General features: G+C 45.4%; 1 protein-coding gene across 4 annotated transcripts; it reads left to right on the top strand.

Moving 5' to 3' along the window:
- The first annotated feature begins 560 nt into the window (after nt 1-560).
- LOC113993326 lies at nt 561-12,964 on the top strand. 4 transcript variants are annotated; one of them, XM_039382861.1, is made up of 6 exons: nt 561-593; nt 3,074-3,186; nt 5,331-5,405; nt 9,352-9,496; nt 11,529-11,652; nt 12,277-12,964. In XM_039382861.1, exons 2-6 carry the CDS (start codon nt 3,130-3,132, stop codon nt 12,320-12,322), a joined length of 447 nt encoding a protein of 148 aa, XP_039238795.1. In that variant the 5' UTR covers nt 561-593; nt 3,074-3,129; the 3' UTR covers nt 12,323-12,964. The 4 variants fall into 4 exon arrangements, 3 of the variants coding, with proteins under 3 accessions (XP_039238795.1, XP_039238794.1, XP_039238793.1); XM_039382860.1 differs by lacking the exon at nt 561-593 and adding an exon at nt 856-963; XR_005564117.1 differs by lacking the exons at nt 561-593; nt 9,352-9,496 and adding an exon at nt 856-963.
- The last annotated feature ends 2,268 nt before the right edge of the window (nt 12,965-15,232 follow it).

Here is a 15,232-nt window from a genome sequence, read left to right as displayed (position 1 = left end):
TTTGAAGATGTGTGAATAATATCATTTACCATTGATGTGGGTTAAGGGCATCACCATATTCAAACTGATGGAAGAAGAGTTTTGTGCACACAAACCAGGCTGTCCTTTCTTCCTCTCTTCTCAGATTGTTTGATAGAGCAGCTATATTCACTGTATTCCATTTTAAAGAGTAGTTTATGTGCCAAAGCAGGTTTAATCACTGGCACTGCCAACCCTGCCTGTTTCCCTGCTCCATCACTACACTCTTCACTCTCAGCCATTTCTACAAAGCACATTTGTGATAGTTTTATTCTAGGCCTTCCTCTGTGACCAGTTTGTAATCAAAGAAGTGGCCATGTTCCCAACATTCCATATGATTTTTATGTAAGCTAGGGTATAAATAAGAAGGAGAGAGAAGCTCTTCTCCGTTCTCTTCTGGTGGATCTGAAGGCACAGGTTCTTTGCTGTCGGTCCTGCTCGTGTGGGGGAGTGAGGCCTAGTGAGGCCTAGTGAGGCCTAGTGAGGCCTAGTGAGGCCTAGTGAGGCCTTGTAGGCCTCGGGAGGCAGAGGGGGCCAGCGGTGCTTGGCGTGATTCTGCTGTCTCAAGGAGAGTAGTAAGATTTTCTTTTGCTAGTTCTTTATTGATTGTGCATACCTGCTTCGGGTTTCTTTTGTGGTTTTTGTCCCTTTTCCCTTTCCCTTCCCCTTTGGGGGGGGTTGTTTGGAGTTCTCTTTTTATATGTACATAGCGTTGTAACTGTATATAACTGTGATATATGTAAATATATATATTTTGCTATAGCTCGGTTAGTTTCTGGTCTTTCAGTTTGTATAGTTTTTTTTTCCTTTGCCCAAAGGGGAGGGGGAAGTTTTTGCTGTAGTCTGGGGGACTTGGCGTGAAGCCAACTCCAAATGGCTACATTTCTACCAAAGAAATCCATTTGCAGCTGAAACACAACAGGAAGCCTGCCCTGTGCTCCCCTGGTAAGCAGAAGTACCTGTTTTTCACATCATCAGATATATTAGTAAATACACCTATTCTTTATCAGTGTTTGTTAAACCTGCACTTAAACTGGGCCTTGCAACGGCAGAGAATTGCACGTTGGGTTTGTCATTAAGGGGGAGAGAAGGACCAAGCTTTCTCTGGAGGAGGAGCAAAGGAAAAGGAGGCTTTTTATTTTCCCAACACCTGCTGTTGCAATAAAGATGCAATGAAATGTTCCCTGGCCCTTACGATAGTCCTGACCAAAATGTGTTAAATCTGAAATTTATCCCGAAATTTGAGTGAGGGGAAATCTGAATTTCAAAGGTTGGACTTGATGACCTCAGAGATCTTTTCCAGCCTAGTTGATTCTGTGGTTCTGTAAATTCCTGCAATAATTTCAGCATATAATTTTTACATCCCGTTCTCTTCTAGTTCTAAACTGCCAGGAAATGTTGCTGTACTGCTCTGGCTGCTCATGGTTCCTACCAAAATAAAATCTCTGCTAACTTTGTTGATTATCATTTGTTCCTAAACAGCACCTAAACGGTGCTGGCTTTTACCCCATCAATAGTGGGGAGTTGTCTCTGCACAGTAGCTTGAGTTTTCCAAGTCTCTTTGCAAATAAGCAAGTAAATAAAAACATATGCCCTGGGTTACTGTCAATCTTACGTGGGAGCAAAAATGTTTTAAAAAATAATTTTTAAAGTATTTTTAAATTACTTTGATACATGGCAGGACAGTTACTGGGCATTTTTTTTTTTTTTTTTTTTTACTTTTAAACCACCCAGTTGTGTATTACCCAGAGGATCGTGTTCTGCACTGGCATAAAACAAAAATAGTTTTGCTCTCAAAGCTGAGATTTGGCACTTGGGGCACAATTCCCTCTCCAATCTGCAATGCAGATGCTGCTGCAGAGCACATTCCCAGGGCCTTCCCTGCACTCAGCTCTGCAAGGAAACTTCCCTGCCATCCATGGGAGCTCCTCACCACGGAACAGGCCAGGGAGAACAATACCCCCTGATTTATGGGGGATCAATGGCCAGGATGGGCAGAATCAATCCTGGGCAAAGGTTGGATTCATCCTGGGAAAACCATTTCAAGCTGGTTCTTCTGCACCCAGGACATTTTCTTGGAATAGCCACCTTCTGGTGGAGGAACTGGATTTGGGTGAGGGATAGCACAGCTCTGTGCCTTGTTTCCCTCCTCTGAGGTGATAACTCTGCAAACCCACTCCCTAAAATCTGCTCTTGGACCCAAATCCATGCTGTGTGTGCAGGAAGGGTTCATTTCCCCACAAGTGCAGCCTTAAAGATGTTTTATTCCTTCCACTGAATTTACCACTGTCCCTCCAACCCATCCCTTCTGTCACATGTGTAGGATAACGTGGAAAAATCCTACAGGGAGGAGACCCTGGGGATGAAGTGGAAAGGAATCCTTTTGGTGCCTCCCCCTGTGCAGGAAGGATGTGTTAAAGCAGCACCAGTTGCTGTTTCTTTGTGCCTTGAGGCGACACAAGCAGGATTTTCTCTTTAAATCACTGCTAATTAGAATGGATAAATCTAAGGAAATACTAGCAGTGAATATTAATTGAAATAACCTCCCAGATCTCACCTAGATGGTTCTTCAATTTTTGTTGTGGTTTGTTTGGTTTTTTTCTATAAAGTCATACAAATAAATTGATGTATCCTAAGAAAGAGTGAAACCCCAAAAAAGTCATGGACAGCAGGGAAAGTGTGTTTTGGTAGAAATTTCCAGCAGAAATATTTGTTCAGCCACATTGAAATCTATTTCCTTCTCCTCCCTAAAACACTGGATTTGTGAAAGACAGGGAGGAGAAGACAATCATCCAGCCTATACACAGGGCCAGGAGTTGGACTGGATGGTCCTGATGGGTCCCTTCCAGCTCAGCATATCCCAGGATTCTGTGATTCTGTTTTTCCATGCCAGATTTGGCAAATAATTGAAGATACAGGGTGACATTTTGAACAATAGTTTTTGTTAAGATGACACCTGAGCAGTCCTACTACAAATGGGAGGGGCTTGGACATGTTGGTTGTTTTAGAAAATGTTCCTTTAGTAGTTTTGAAATGTTATTTCTTCTGTTGAAAGGACTGAAGCTGATCCAGGAGAGCTCATGGAGCAAATCCACAGCACTCAGACTCTTTATGAACTACACAGAGAAGAAAAGGATAAACCCATGGAGGGAACTGGTGCTACAAATGGTGAGTTGCTTCTGTTTTTCCAAACTAAGATCTCTACAATTTTTGTTCTATAGGAAGAATGGGAAGACTCTCTTTGCATCTTGTTACTGGCCTACTACTTACATTTCTGTCTGACTGCTTAAAATTAATTTCCTTTGTAGAACAGTGTTAAATATGGTGTTAGATACACCTTTGTCTGGAATTTTGCTCTCTATAGAGATGTTATTTTTAAAATTTCTTGGATGAGACAAAAGGCCTTTTGGTTTAAGAGCTTCACTGGGTTTTGTGGTTTCTGTGCTGGGTTGCTCCTCTATAATTTATTTTTCATAACCTTGGGCAAGTCACTTCATACCTGCATTTCATTCAAACCCAAAGTGGGTGCCAAGGGCTGGAACCTGCCAGGGCTGACTCTGCCCTCTCCACAGGCTTGAGGAGGAGCCTCAGTGAGAAGGAAACCGAGACATTAATTAATGTCATTAATTGATATTGTCTATAAGATACAATGGGGCCAAATGATCAATATTGATTTAAATATGTGGGTTGTTCTAGAAGAGGAGGTGCTGTCTCCACATCAAAAGAGGTTCTGAGAGGCTCTGCTTTGCTTCCCTGATTTATGTGTTTTTAAGTGCATTATTGATCTTTTCCACTCAGTGGGAATGAAGGGATAAAATTATGCTTTTCAATTATAAAATAATACAAAATTATGCTTTTCAATTATAAAATGATACAAAAGGGAGCACGGTGATTTCAAATCTTTCCCTTCCTAAGGTGTAACCAACACCAAAGCCAGGACACATCTCAGGCTGTGGGCAAAGTTATCAGTCCCAGTGCCCCAAACCAGCTCGGAGGGGCCTTATCTGATCCCCCAGGACAGGCTGGGGAAGAAATGGGGTGGAAATCCTTGTCATCCAGGGCTGTTCCAGTGGGAGATTTCCCACCCCCTGCCTGTCATTACATGGGAAATCCCTGATGGAACCCCCAGCCCTGGCCAGCATTCCTTGGGCCAGGCCATGCCCTTTGGTGCTGGCCAAGTTTACAGGGGGAGGAGGAAGAGGAGGAGGATGAGCCGGTGGCTTTGAGACCCTTCAGTGCCCCCTGTGTTTGCTGGGCTGGGGAATTCGGCCAAGCTTCGGGCTCCTGTTTGCTCTCTGGCCAGAGCTGGGCTGTGTTTGGGGCACAGGGATCACGTTTCCTGGCTCTCCTGGCCCGGGATTGGTGTGCTGTCTGAAGACTGGGAGGGACAAGCCTGTGCTCCGAAGGCAGTTGGCACCAAAGTTTGCTCTATAAAAAGAATCCTGCAGTCAGGATCCAGTTTCCTACTCAGAGGCAAGGCAGGGTGTCGAGTCAGAAATTCCGACCCAGCGGGTCAGGAAGGATTCCAGGACATCCTGAATCACAGCTCCAGTGTGTTCCCTTCCCTTCACCCTCTGGCCCAGGGCCCGCTGGGATTACAACTCTGAACTATTTTATTCACTGCACCGTGTGCCTGGTGCTTGATGTGAATACACACTGTGTTTTCCAAGGGCTGGAAAGTTCATGTCTTAACTGGCCACTCTTGTTTCTCCTCTGCTTACTCTGCACTTGACCAGTTCCCCCCTTCCCATTAGAACATCTTTTTATCCCTAAAACACAGAAGACTCTGAACTCCACCCTAAACTGATGAAGATAATTCCTCTTGCTGTTTCCAGTGTCCTTGCTCATGGAATTCCACCTGTGAGCTATTTGGGTAGAGATTTTATTCCATACTTATTTTTAAAGTATTTTTTAATTATTTTGCAAAGGACACACAACTGCTTTTGTGGGCACATTTGTATTAGGAGCTTTTTTTCACCTGCCTTCCTGTGTGTGTGCTTGGCAACCTCGATGGAGAACAGGAAATATTTCTCATAGCTGTCACTCCCAAGTGGTGCTGACTCCCAAATATAAGGTCACAAAAATACACAAGAAACCATAAAATATATATATATATATACTGTGTAAAACACATGGCTCTGTGATTGAAAATTTCAAACCTGTCTGGAAAGAAAGCAAAATGTAAAATAAGGAAATCACTTGCAATGGAGAATCGCTTGAATTTGGTGAAATGGAGCCAGTAGGAAATACCTACCTGGGTGGTTTTACTGATCATTTATTGAATCCCATCCTCCTGGTTTTCTTCCCTCCAGGGGTCCCCTGACAATGGGATTTCTGCCTCCCCACCGTTCTGCAAGCAGCACATGCTGAGGGTGAGGCGTTCAAAGGTAAAGCTAAAGCTGTAATTAGCAAAGACAATAGACACCAAAAAAAAAGAAAAAGGAAGAAAATCTAAAAGGTGGAATAACGAGGTTAGAAGGGAAATTACCTTGCAATTGTAGCACAAAACTGTAGCACCTCGTAGGTGAGGGAAATTCCTGAGCTGAGCCGATTCCCTGGAGTTTCAGTGGTTCTGTGGATCAAAGGGACGCTTTTGCACAGAGCCTCTCGTGTCATTAGGGAAAGCAGTAGGTGGTAAAACAAGGCAAAATAAGTCTGTGCCTTAATCATTAGGCTTTAATAATTCTCCTTCTCTTTTGCCCAATGCATCTCTCACTCTGCACTCGCTGGACTATCATCAAAGCGAGGGTGGGGAACACCCAGCCCGGAACAGGCACCCTGTAATTTAGTTCTTGGGTCATTTCCATGGGAGATGCGGGTTTGAACCTCCTTGGGGAGCTGTCTCCACGTCCCTGCTCCTGCAGTAATAGGGGACATCACCCCAGCATCCAAAGGGAACATTTTCTAACAGGATGGCCCTTGGGTACCTAAACTGGAGGAGAATGTCCTGGGCTGGGGATCTGTGGGATCCAGTTGTGTCAGAGGGGAGCAGAGGTGGCCGGGGGTCAGCACGTTGTTCCTGAGCACCAGGAGAGTTAAACCTTGCTGAAGGAAGAGATTTCACACACACAGCCCCCCTTCAGGGGTCCCACTGGGCTGGGAGGGGACACTTTGTCTCCTGTGAGCATCTGCTGAGGACACAAAACTCTCCATGAGCACATGAGCCAGCCCTGGCCTGGGAGAGCAGGGCCCTCCCTGGGGCAGGGGGTGCAGCAGCCTCACTCCTCTGCAAATCTGTCCCTCAGCTCTTCCCCTGCCAGATTAACCCCTCTGGGAGCTCTCAGGTTCAGCCACACCATGGTGAGTCCACGCCATCACCTCCAGCTCTTGATTTTTCTCTACTTTTTGCTGAAAGATATGAAGTGATCAGGAATCCAGGACATATTATTCCAGGTTGACTTGGCACAAGCATAAAGGAAAGAGTGTTTGGATAACTGAGAATCTAGCTCTTATTTTTCCTTCTGGATCAAAAATCCAATGCCACACTGCAAAGACTATCCCAATTCCCTTCCCCTCCAAGGCAGGCTTCAAACTGAGAGTGAGCAGGGAATGTCAGGCTTCCCTTCCCTGCTTTTGCCCCAGCACATGCAGGTTATTTTAGATGATGATCCCTTTGCAGCAGAAACAATGAACTGTATGAATCAAACACGAAAACTGGAGCCTGGCAACAAAGGGGAGCGGGGAAACATTAAAGACAACGTGGTAATAACAGGCAGGGAGGAAAGGGAGAGATGGGGTAGGAGATAACAGGGTATGGCTGCAGCACACAAGCTAAGCAGGAAAAATGGGATGGGGAAAGGAATGTGGAAAAATGGAGAGGGAAAGATTGAGAAATCCATCTTGCCAGGTAAGCAGGCTGAGTCGTCTCACTTTGGGAAAAGGGAAGGTTGGAACTGTTGACTGACCTCTGATGAAATCTAGCAGGTATTTTCACATCTTACTAATAGGAGCAGAGTAATTGTATTGCATCATGGCCTGAGAAATGGATGTATTTTTTGGTGCTTTTTAGCTGAATGGCTGTTGGATTCATCCCTGCCCTTGAAGTGCAGTTTCTTTTATCTGAGGTCCTGTCATGGAGGGGGAGGAAAAGGTTCAGTGTCCAGCCCTTGGAGCATAATTCAGATTTCCTGGCCTGAGGCTCTCACAGAATTTGTTCAAGGAGCTGGAGCTGTGACCCAGCACACACAGCTCGTCTGGGCTTGGCTTGGGCCAATGTCCCTGGCCAGGTGGGGGTTTTTCCTTATTCTTATCCTCAGATCCGTGTCCAACAGATGTTTGCCGTGACCCCTGTGTGTATTCCAGACTTACAGCAGGCTGTGGGCTGGGGTGACCACACTACCAAACCCCAAAACCAGCCCGGGTTGTGCAGTGTTCCTGTGCTGAGGGATCACACGGAGAGCATTTGCTTCACGGGCAGTTCCACTGCACACCCTGAGCACCACTTTCCCATCGAGTGCTGCTTTCCTTTACTCCTCCTTTCCATCACATTTCCCTTGTCTTTGTTGTTTGTTTGGGCACACAATCTCCTACACAAGATGCTGTGAGGGACAGTCTTTTCTTCCTGCTGAGCCTGAAGGCACAGTGTGGCTGCCCTGATGGGAGAACCTTGGGACCCTCACACCGGTTTTCCCTGGGCTGGAGGAGCAAACCCCAAACCTTGAGCTGCTCCACGTTCCCCTCCTGCCATCCCCAAACCTCCTCAAATTCATACCGTGTGGTGTCATCTCACAGACTCTGCCAGTGAATGCAAATGGCATAAAGAGCATGTGGAACAGATGGAACGAGACAAGCACGTAAAGAATTGAAGTATTTGTGAGGGAATTTGGCAGGGATGCTGGAATGCTTCAAGCACTGTGTACGGGGGTGGAGGGAGCCCAGGATGAGTTGTGGGGGCCTGTGTGCTGGTGATCCATTTCTCTCAGAAACAATATGTGACCTATTTCTGTAATGGTGCTAAACATAGCAACAAATATTCCCTCCTTCCCACCTTCCTTCGGGAAGCTTGGCAGCTCCTGTAGCTGGAGAAAACATTTCCTTGAGGGAGAGCTGTGAGTTGCTTGATTTTTCCAGGGAAATATTAGGTTAAATTAAATCAAGTCAGATTGAACGAAAGAGAGCAAAGACAAAAAGGAAGGCCTGGGTGGGAATGGGGGGTTACAGACAGGGACAGTGCAGGTCACCAGTGCAGAAATGTTGCACTAATGCAGGTGTTAAATCTACTGATGTGAAATGACTGAGGGTTTTCATTTTAAAATGGCTTATTCGGTTATTTTTGAAGTGACTTTTTAGGAGATTTTATACACACAAAGAGTGAGGTTTTTTGAGTGGCTCGTCAAATTTGAGAAAAAAAACCCCAAAACCCAAGATGAAATTTTATGTAGGCTTGACAAAGAAAAACCTCTGGAGAAATGGAATAAAAAGCAATAACCTTTTCATTGGAAGGTACATCTGGAAGTTCACAGTCATGGCTTGGAGTGGCTCTGAGCAGGGAGCTCCCTGATGTGCTCCACGCCAGGGGTGCCACATTCCCAGCGGGCAGGGTGACATCCCACTCCTCAGTCCCATCCTGGGACCTTCAGCCTCTCTTTCACAGGGAAGGGGGAGATTTAGGATTTAGGGAGCCCTAAATCTGTGCATAAAAGTGTTCACTGCTCAAAGAAAACATCCCCACTCAGAGCTGTGAAAGGGAGCTTTCCCTCCAGCCACGGGCAGAAGCAGAAATATGGATTATAGAGGTTTGGGAGGGAAGGAGTGACACTGCTCTGAGCAGTGCAGACCAGCAGCTCAGGAGAGCTGACACCTGATGGTGCTCAGCAAAGCCCTGCCACAGCTTCTCGTGGTGCTGCTGGGCTTTAAAGGAGCCCCCAGCCAGGGAGTTTGCCCGGAAAGAAATCCTGAAACAACCACGTGAATAGAAGAGACAAGGCAGGTTTCCCTTGATAATCATAAAGGGCTCAAATTACCTTCCTTTCCATCCCCAAAGGGGGCATAAATACTTCATTTATGAGATTGTTTGCGCATGACTAATCTATTTCTACTTGCTAATTGTAATGACTAATGTGTGTTACAAGACAAATATTAGCTTGTAATAATACCTGAACACCGAGATTTATAAGTGTTAAGCAAAAATACAAATAATTAGCAAAAGCTGGCTGGCATTATCTTCTAATTAAGTGTAAAGACACTTTTATTTGAGAGCAAAAGCCTGAAGATCCCTCAAGAAGCTGTAGGAATAACTGGGCCACACTACAGTCCTGATAAAGGGGCAGGAGTCAGGTAATGTTTGATTTTCCTGGGAGCTGAATTCAGCCATCCTTCCCCCACTGACGTCAGGGCAAGAAAAGCACTTTGGGCCTGTCCCTGCCTGCTGAGCCCATATGTCCACTGGGAAGAGATTGGCAGAGATCCCTGAGGAGAAGTAATTACAGGAGACAGGAGCAGTCCAGCACCGAGGGGGAGTTATTTCTGCACTGCCCAGGTAAGTGCCCTGTGCTGCTCAGAGGGAAAGGGCTCGGCCAAGCCCTGGGTGTGATGCACAAATACCCTTTTGGCTTGGGCTGTGCTGCTTTGTTTAGGTAGAACATGAAATTTTTGCTTCATTAAAAGTGAGTTCTCTTTAAGTAAAGTGCAACATCTCCTCATTCCATATTATAGAAAATATCTCTGGGGTTTTTTTTGAGTTATCAACCCCAAACAAACGGAGGTACACTCCATGCCAGGGAACACATCTAGCAAAGTGATTGTCCAGCTGTTTCAGTGTGAATTTTGAGTACAGGTCAAAGCTCCACGGCTCACATTGTAGTTGAAAACTGAATTTAAAGGAACACCACTGGCTTTGGTGCCTCCTGGATGCCCTCTGAGTCCTCCCAGGCCACCACCTCCAGTGGGGTGAACCCTCATTGCCCAAGAGGCACGACTGGAGCATTGACTCCCACCTTGTTCCAGACTGTCCTTGGTGGAAAATGAGCTGCTTAATCCCAGGCTGGAGGCCGAGAACAGCCCAGCATGTGTGAGGAGAGAACGTGACCTCAAGGAGCAGCTTGTGACAGAAGCGAGTGTGACTCTGTGACACAGTGTCTCAAACTTGGTGGAGGTTGGCTCCAAAGGCGCAGATCAGCTCCACAGTTAAAAATTGGATTTGGGCTCATAAATGGTGTCGTTACTTCAAAAATAGTACTCTGGAGTTCCTTGTTGTGCTAACACTGTAATCCTTCACTTGACATCTCTGAGCAGCACCCGAAATATTTGACCTGTGTCACAGACAGGCATCCAGAGGACTTGCCTAAAACCACAGGGTGAGCTGAGGGCGGTGCTAGAAATGATCCCCAGCTCCCATCCTCCCGAATCCTTTATTCAGTTTTTTGATACCTTTCAAGTTTTCAGTGTTCTCACACGTGGTTGCAGTGTTGCAGACTGGGAGATGGGGTGGTGTCAGACACCAGATCAGTGATTGTGGGGTCAGAACCACCTTGGGGGGTGTGTGTGGACATGTGAGAGCTGGTCTTCTACAAGTTCCAGTGGTAGCTCTGTGATCTGTCTTTCCTTATTCCTCCTTCTCTCTTCTCTCTGCTTCTCTTTCTCTGCTCCCTTCTGGATGCTTTGGGTGGCTTGGAGCTGGAAGGGTTGGATTTTGACTTGAGTGTTGTGGATAGATTGGATCCCAAGTGTTGTGGGTTAACATGTGCTCAGTTGGTATCGTAGTGGAACATTTTGTCCGGGCTGTGCAGTGCCCTTTTTGAACTTTGGCCAAGTTCCCTTATTTTCTCCCCTAAATTAATCAAGAAACCCCTTGGGAACAAGCCCGTGGGTTATCCTCTTGGTGCTCTCTTGAGGTATTAAAGAGCCCTATAAATATATTAAAGTAAAACCTCCTGGCTGAGCCCGTGAGCTGCAGCTCCTGGGGCTGGAGTGTTGCAGAAGGGGAGGGTCCCCTCTGGAGGTACCACAGGGGGGGGTGGGTGTGACCCTCCAGTCCCAAAGAACTCCAGCAGAACGGGAATGTGCTCATCCTGCAGCTCAGAGGTCTGATCCAGCCGAATCTTAGTAACTATTTCGTGTATTTACAACATAAAAAACCCCAACAAATCAATGCTTTGCCTGCATTCACCACACTGGCTCGATATTGAGACCAAACTAGAGGTTCAGTAGAATTACTGCTCCTGAGTTTCTGGTTTTACTCAAACTTTACATCTCTGATTTTAGTTCAGATTTTACACAACCGTATTCCAAATACCGATTTGGAACACCAACTGTGTTTTGTCAAAATACTGTATTATCCTGGAGTTCCAGAACAGAATATAAAGTGCTGGGACTTGTAGCTTTGTCAATCATTTAAAAAAGATTCTCTGTCAGCAGCGCTCACTTTTCCTCTAACTGAAAAAAGCAACCCCATTTCAGAGTAAGTTTGTGTCCATCGAGCCCCAAATCAACAAGTACAAACACTGCCCGTTTCCTGATCTGAGGGGAAGGGTTTGTTTAACTCAGCATAAATTGGTCTTTGCCCATTTTAGGTCTGGGTGCCAGAAAACTGAAGGTCAGCCTTGGTTGGACTGGAGCAGGATCACCTGTGACTTCAGGAAATATCAGATTATCCCCTCTTGGACCAGGTGGGAGGCAGGGACACCCTGTGGCCAGGTCAGTGTTACTCTTTCCATCTTGCTTTTAATTTTAATTTTTCTTCTGCATAAAAGCCCAAAGATTCTCAGCAAAACCCCTCAGCTGAGTTGGTGTGTGGGCATTTTGTGTCTCAGACGAGGCCAAGAGGCTTCAGGCTCCATAGGGGAAAAAAATAAATATCCCTGTGTAATTCCTTTCTTCGTGTGTCAAGCAAAGACAAGCATTTCAGCTTCTTCCTGAAATGAGTGTCAGAAAAATCCCAAAAAGCAACATTCACTGGGCTGCAGGGGAACAGAAGGCTGAGCAGATATCTCTGAGCTGAAAGATAGGTTCCCTTTAAACAAACATTTCAAGGCATGGCCAGTTCCTTGGGTGATCACCAAAGCAGTTGATTAAATTAAAAGCAGCTGAAATATTTTATTATATGTGAGTATAACTTCTTATAAGGCAAATATTTTAAATTTTTGGGAGAAGGAGGGCTGGCAAAATAGGATTTGCTCTGTTAATTCCATTTAAAATTTAAATTTTAAACGTTAAAATCTGAGAGAAAGGGGTTGTTTCATTAAATGGGGCATGGAAACAGGGATGTCAACACAGGGCATCCATGGAAGTAATTCCTTTATTCCTTCTCCTAATTTTCAGGGAGAGCTTTCAGCACAACGTTTATCTGCAGTTGATGGATCACTGAGCGCTCACAGCTGAGGGAAAACGAACATCAAAGATCTCCAGTGAATTATTTTAATGGTTGGATCTTTACCAGGGCGAGCTTCGCCTTTTGTGTGTTTTGTTTGCCCCAGAACCCGGTTCCTGGATGTTCTGAAGGCAGAGCTGAGCCCTGGCCGAGGCTCTGCTTTGATTTCCAGCTCTCAGAGCTGAGCTGTGAGTGAACCTGACAGCTCTGTGGCCGAAGGGGAGTCCTGATTCCGAGGTTCCACAACAAAAGGGCCTTAATGAGGTCAGAGTGGAAGCAGAATGTAAATCAGGACATTTCTTATTCAATCCCGTTGTTACTGATGAGCCTCCACGACCCCAGCTCAGAGCGGGGCGGGGAGAGGCAAAGACAGAAGCAAGAACAGGCATAAACTGGGAATAATATAGTAATTATTCCACATCTGGAAATGTGGGGGGAATGCACAGGCATCACCTCTGCCCTCTGGCCAGCACACCTGAGGCTGGGCAGCTCCTTTGGTCTTCAGGGGAGGTATTTTTAAGGGAATGAGTGTGAACCTCAATCCCTCTTTAAATGGTGAAGTCCAAGGCAATGGCATCTGCCTGAGACTCTTTGCTGTGCATGCCATGAATGCTGGTGCAGCTCAGGATGCAGCAGAGCCAGGACCTGCTCAGTGTCCCTTTACAACACAACTCGATGGACAAAATGTGGGGGCACAACAATAAGATCTGCTTTTCATGGCAAGAAGAGTAAATCCAGAGAGGAAAATCGGTCAGTTCAAGTTCAGTGGTGTCTGTAAGGACCTGAGGGTGAATGGTGGGGGGGTGTGCCACGAAATATTACAATTATCCCTTGCAGAGAACCTGCACAGTGCTTGCTAAAGGCCTGAAGTCCCAGAGCTGTTGTCTGGAAGGGTTTGTCCCCTCTTTTCAGACCGTGGGAGCTGTTTCCACCTGGGAATATTTGAAGGAGGGAGAGTTGGAAGGTAACAGAAGGTAAAGAGCTGTGTCAGTCCAGGCTCTGATGTGGTCAGTGATCACACACCTGAGCCGTGGCTTTTATTCATCTTTTTTTTTTTGGTACAGAACTCGAGCATGATTTTAAAAAAAAAATCCCGAAGATTTCTTAGGACTTACAAGAAAAACTTTACCTTATCTTTTCCTGCTACAGGAAAATAAAATGATTTTTAAAATTACCAAAAAAAAGAGAAATATTTGGAATGATCTACTTCATTTTCCCTTTCTTTTCCTGCACTTTGTCTACAAAGGCCATACTGTCCCTGGCAGGTTTTTGGGGTTTTTTTTTATGTTTTAATTTTAAGCTGCAGAGTAAACCTTGTAAGTTTGGCAGGAGAAGTCCTTATAGATTTCAGGGCAATATTTTGCAATTCTTGTTTTTGCAGCTATAAACACCTTCCAGTGCCAAGGGGGAAGAGGATTTTAATCCAGATAAAATAAGATTCTTAAACACTGAAAACTGTACTGGGATTTATGGGCCAATTTGAATATTTGAGCTCCCGTGCCAAAAGCTGCACATTCCACATGTTGCCTGACTGGCTCATTCCAAGCTGCATCACCCATCCAGAGTTACCCTGCAATCCATTCCAACAAGTAAACTTGGAGTTTTGTTCTCAGAATGTCTTCACCAAATGTTATTTCCATATTTGCTTTGCCTTTTACTCGGAAATCTTTTCATTTTGTTGGTTTTTTTTTTTTCTCCTGTAGTATTTTTATCCCGCATCTTATTTAACACCTTTTAATAAGCTGAATTCTTACCAAGCGAGCACAACAACATCTGAAAGATGAAATCTCTCTCTTTGATGGTATGAAACCATGACCCAACAGGCCCATCCCCTGCCTGGAGGGCTGGTGGGAGCTTCATGTGAGATTATTAAATCCTTCAGAAAGTCAGGTATGTTTATTCGTAATTCGGGGTATCTCGCCAACATCACAATCCTTTCCTCCTTTGAGCGCAAAAATGATTTACAATTAAAAAAGTATTTGCCATTTTGCTCTGCCTAAAACCACGCTCCCCTTTTATTCCTGAGTAGTTTCACTTGTCATTTGCTTCTTTCTGTTTTTCCAGGCGGCTCATTTGCTTTGGTTCTGCAGAACATTGAGATGAGAATTTGCAGTGGTGTCTCTCAGAAACCAAAAGACGAGCTGGGGCACAAAACTGCTCCTCATTTCCACTCACAACTCCCTTCCTCTGCCTTCCTTGCAGGCCCTTTCTGGCCAGTTCTCTCTGCTGAGACTCATCCCCCTTGCACTGAAGTTCCCAAAGGCCTCTGTGACACCCAGACCATTCTCATTCTTTCCTTAAAAAAAACAAGTGAAAACTTGTTCACAAGGATGGTGATTTGACAGTCAAATGGGTCGTCGTACGTGGGACTGCCTGCAGCTCGAGTTTTTAATCTTATCACTGTTTTCAACAACTTCTATTTTTTAGCATTGCATATGCTTTAAAGTAACAGTTTGCATTTTGCTCCTTGCCTCGTCCCTGCCAGTTATACCTGAAATGTCATCTAAATATCACCGTGGTGGAGGGAAGGAACCAATCTACTCTGCTCCTGAGCTGTTTCCTCCGCTCCTTCCATCCAAAGCCACGTTTCCAGAGATGTTCCTTGCCTTTTCTCCAATTCCTTGCTGGCAATTTAAACTTCACACAGCCCAGTTTTGCCAGTCTTTTTTCCTGGCTTCCTCACACTTCCATCACTAGCAAAGGCACCCTGGGATTGCTCAACGAGTTGGGCACATTGGCTCCTTCTTTTCTCTCCCTGTTCATCCCTCTGTCCATCCCACTCCTCACCACTCTCACTCAGCTCCTGCTCCTCCACCCAGAACAGTGAGAGACGATCTTTTCTCTTCCTAGACATTTAAACATTGTCTATCTCCTCTTCCCTGCCACTGCTTTCTTTCCTGCCTCCCT

The sequence above is a fragment of the Pipra filicauda genome, unplaced genomic scaffold, assembly GCF_003945595.2.
Source record: "Pipra filicauda isolate LSUMZ 115617 unplaced genomic scaffold, ASM394559v2 scaffold286_size1242794_pilon, whole genome shotgun sequence".
NCBI lineage: Eukaryota > Metazoa > Chordata > Aves > Passeriformes > Pipridae > Pipra > Pipra filicauda.
Note: the sequence above shows the minus strand (reverse complement) of the source record. Positions and strands in the feature narration are given on the sequence as shown.

What these genes read in the sequence shown, in the direction of transcription:
- LOC113993326 (XM_039382859.1), top strand. Translation starts at nt 2,968, where the DNA reads ATGACACCTGAGCAGTCCTACTACAAATGGGAGGGGCTTGGACATGTT. An exon ending in TGAGGGTGAGGCGTTCAAAG is followed by an intron (nt 5,406 to 9,351) that starts GTAAAGCTAAAG and finishes CACTGACGTCAG; the next exon opens with GGCAAGAAAAGCACTTTGGG. An exon ending in GTTATTTCTGCACTGCCCAG is followed by an intron (nt 9,497 to 11,528) that starts GTAAGTGCCCTG and finishes TGCCCATTTTAG; the next exon opens with GTCTGGGTGCCAGAAAACTG.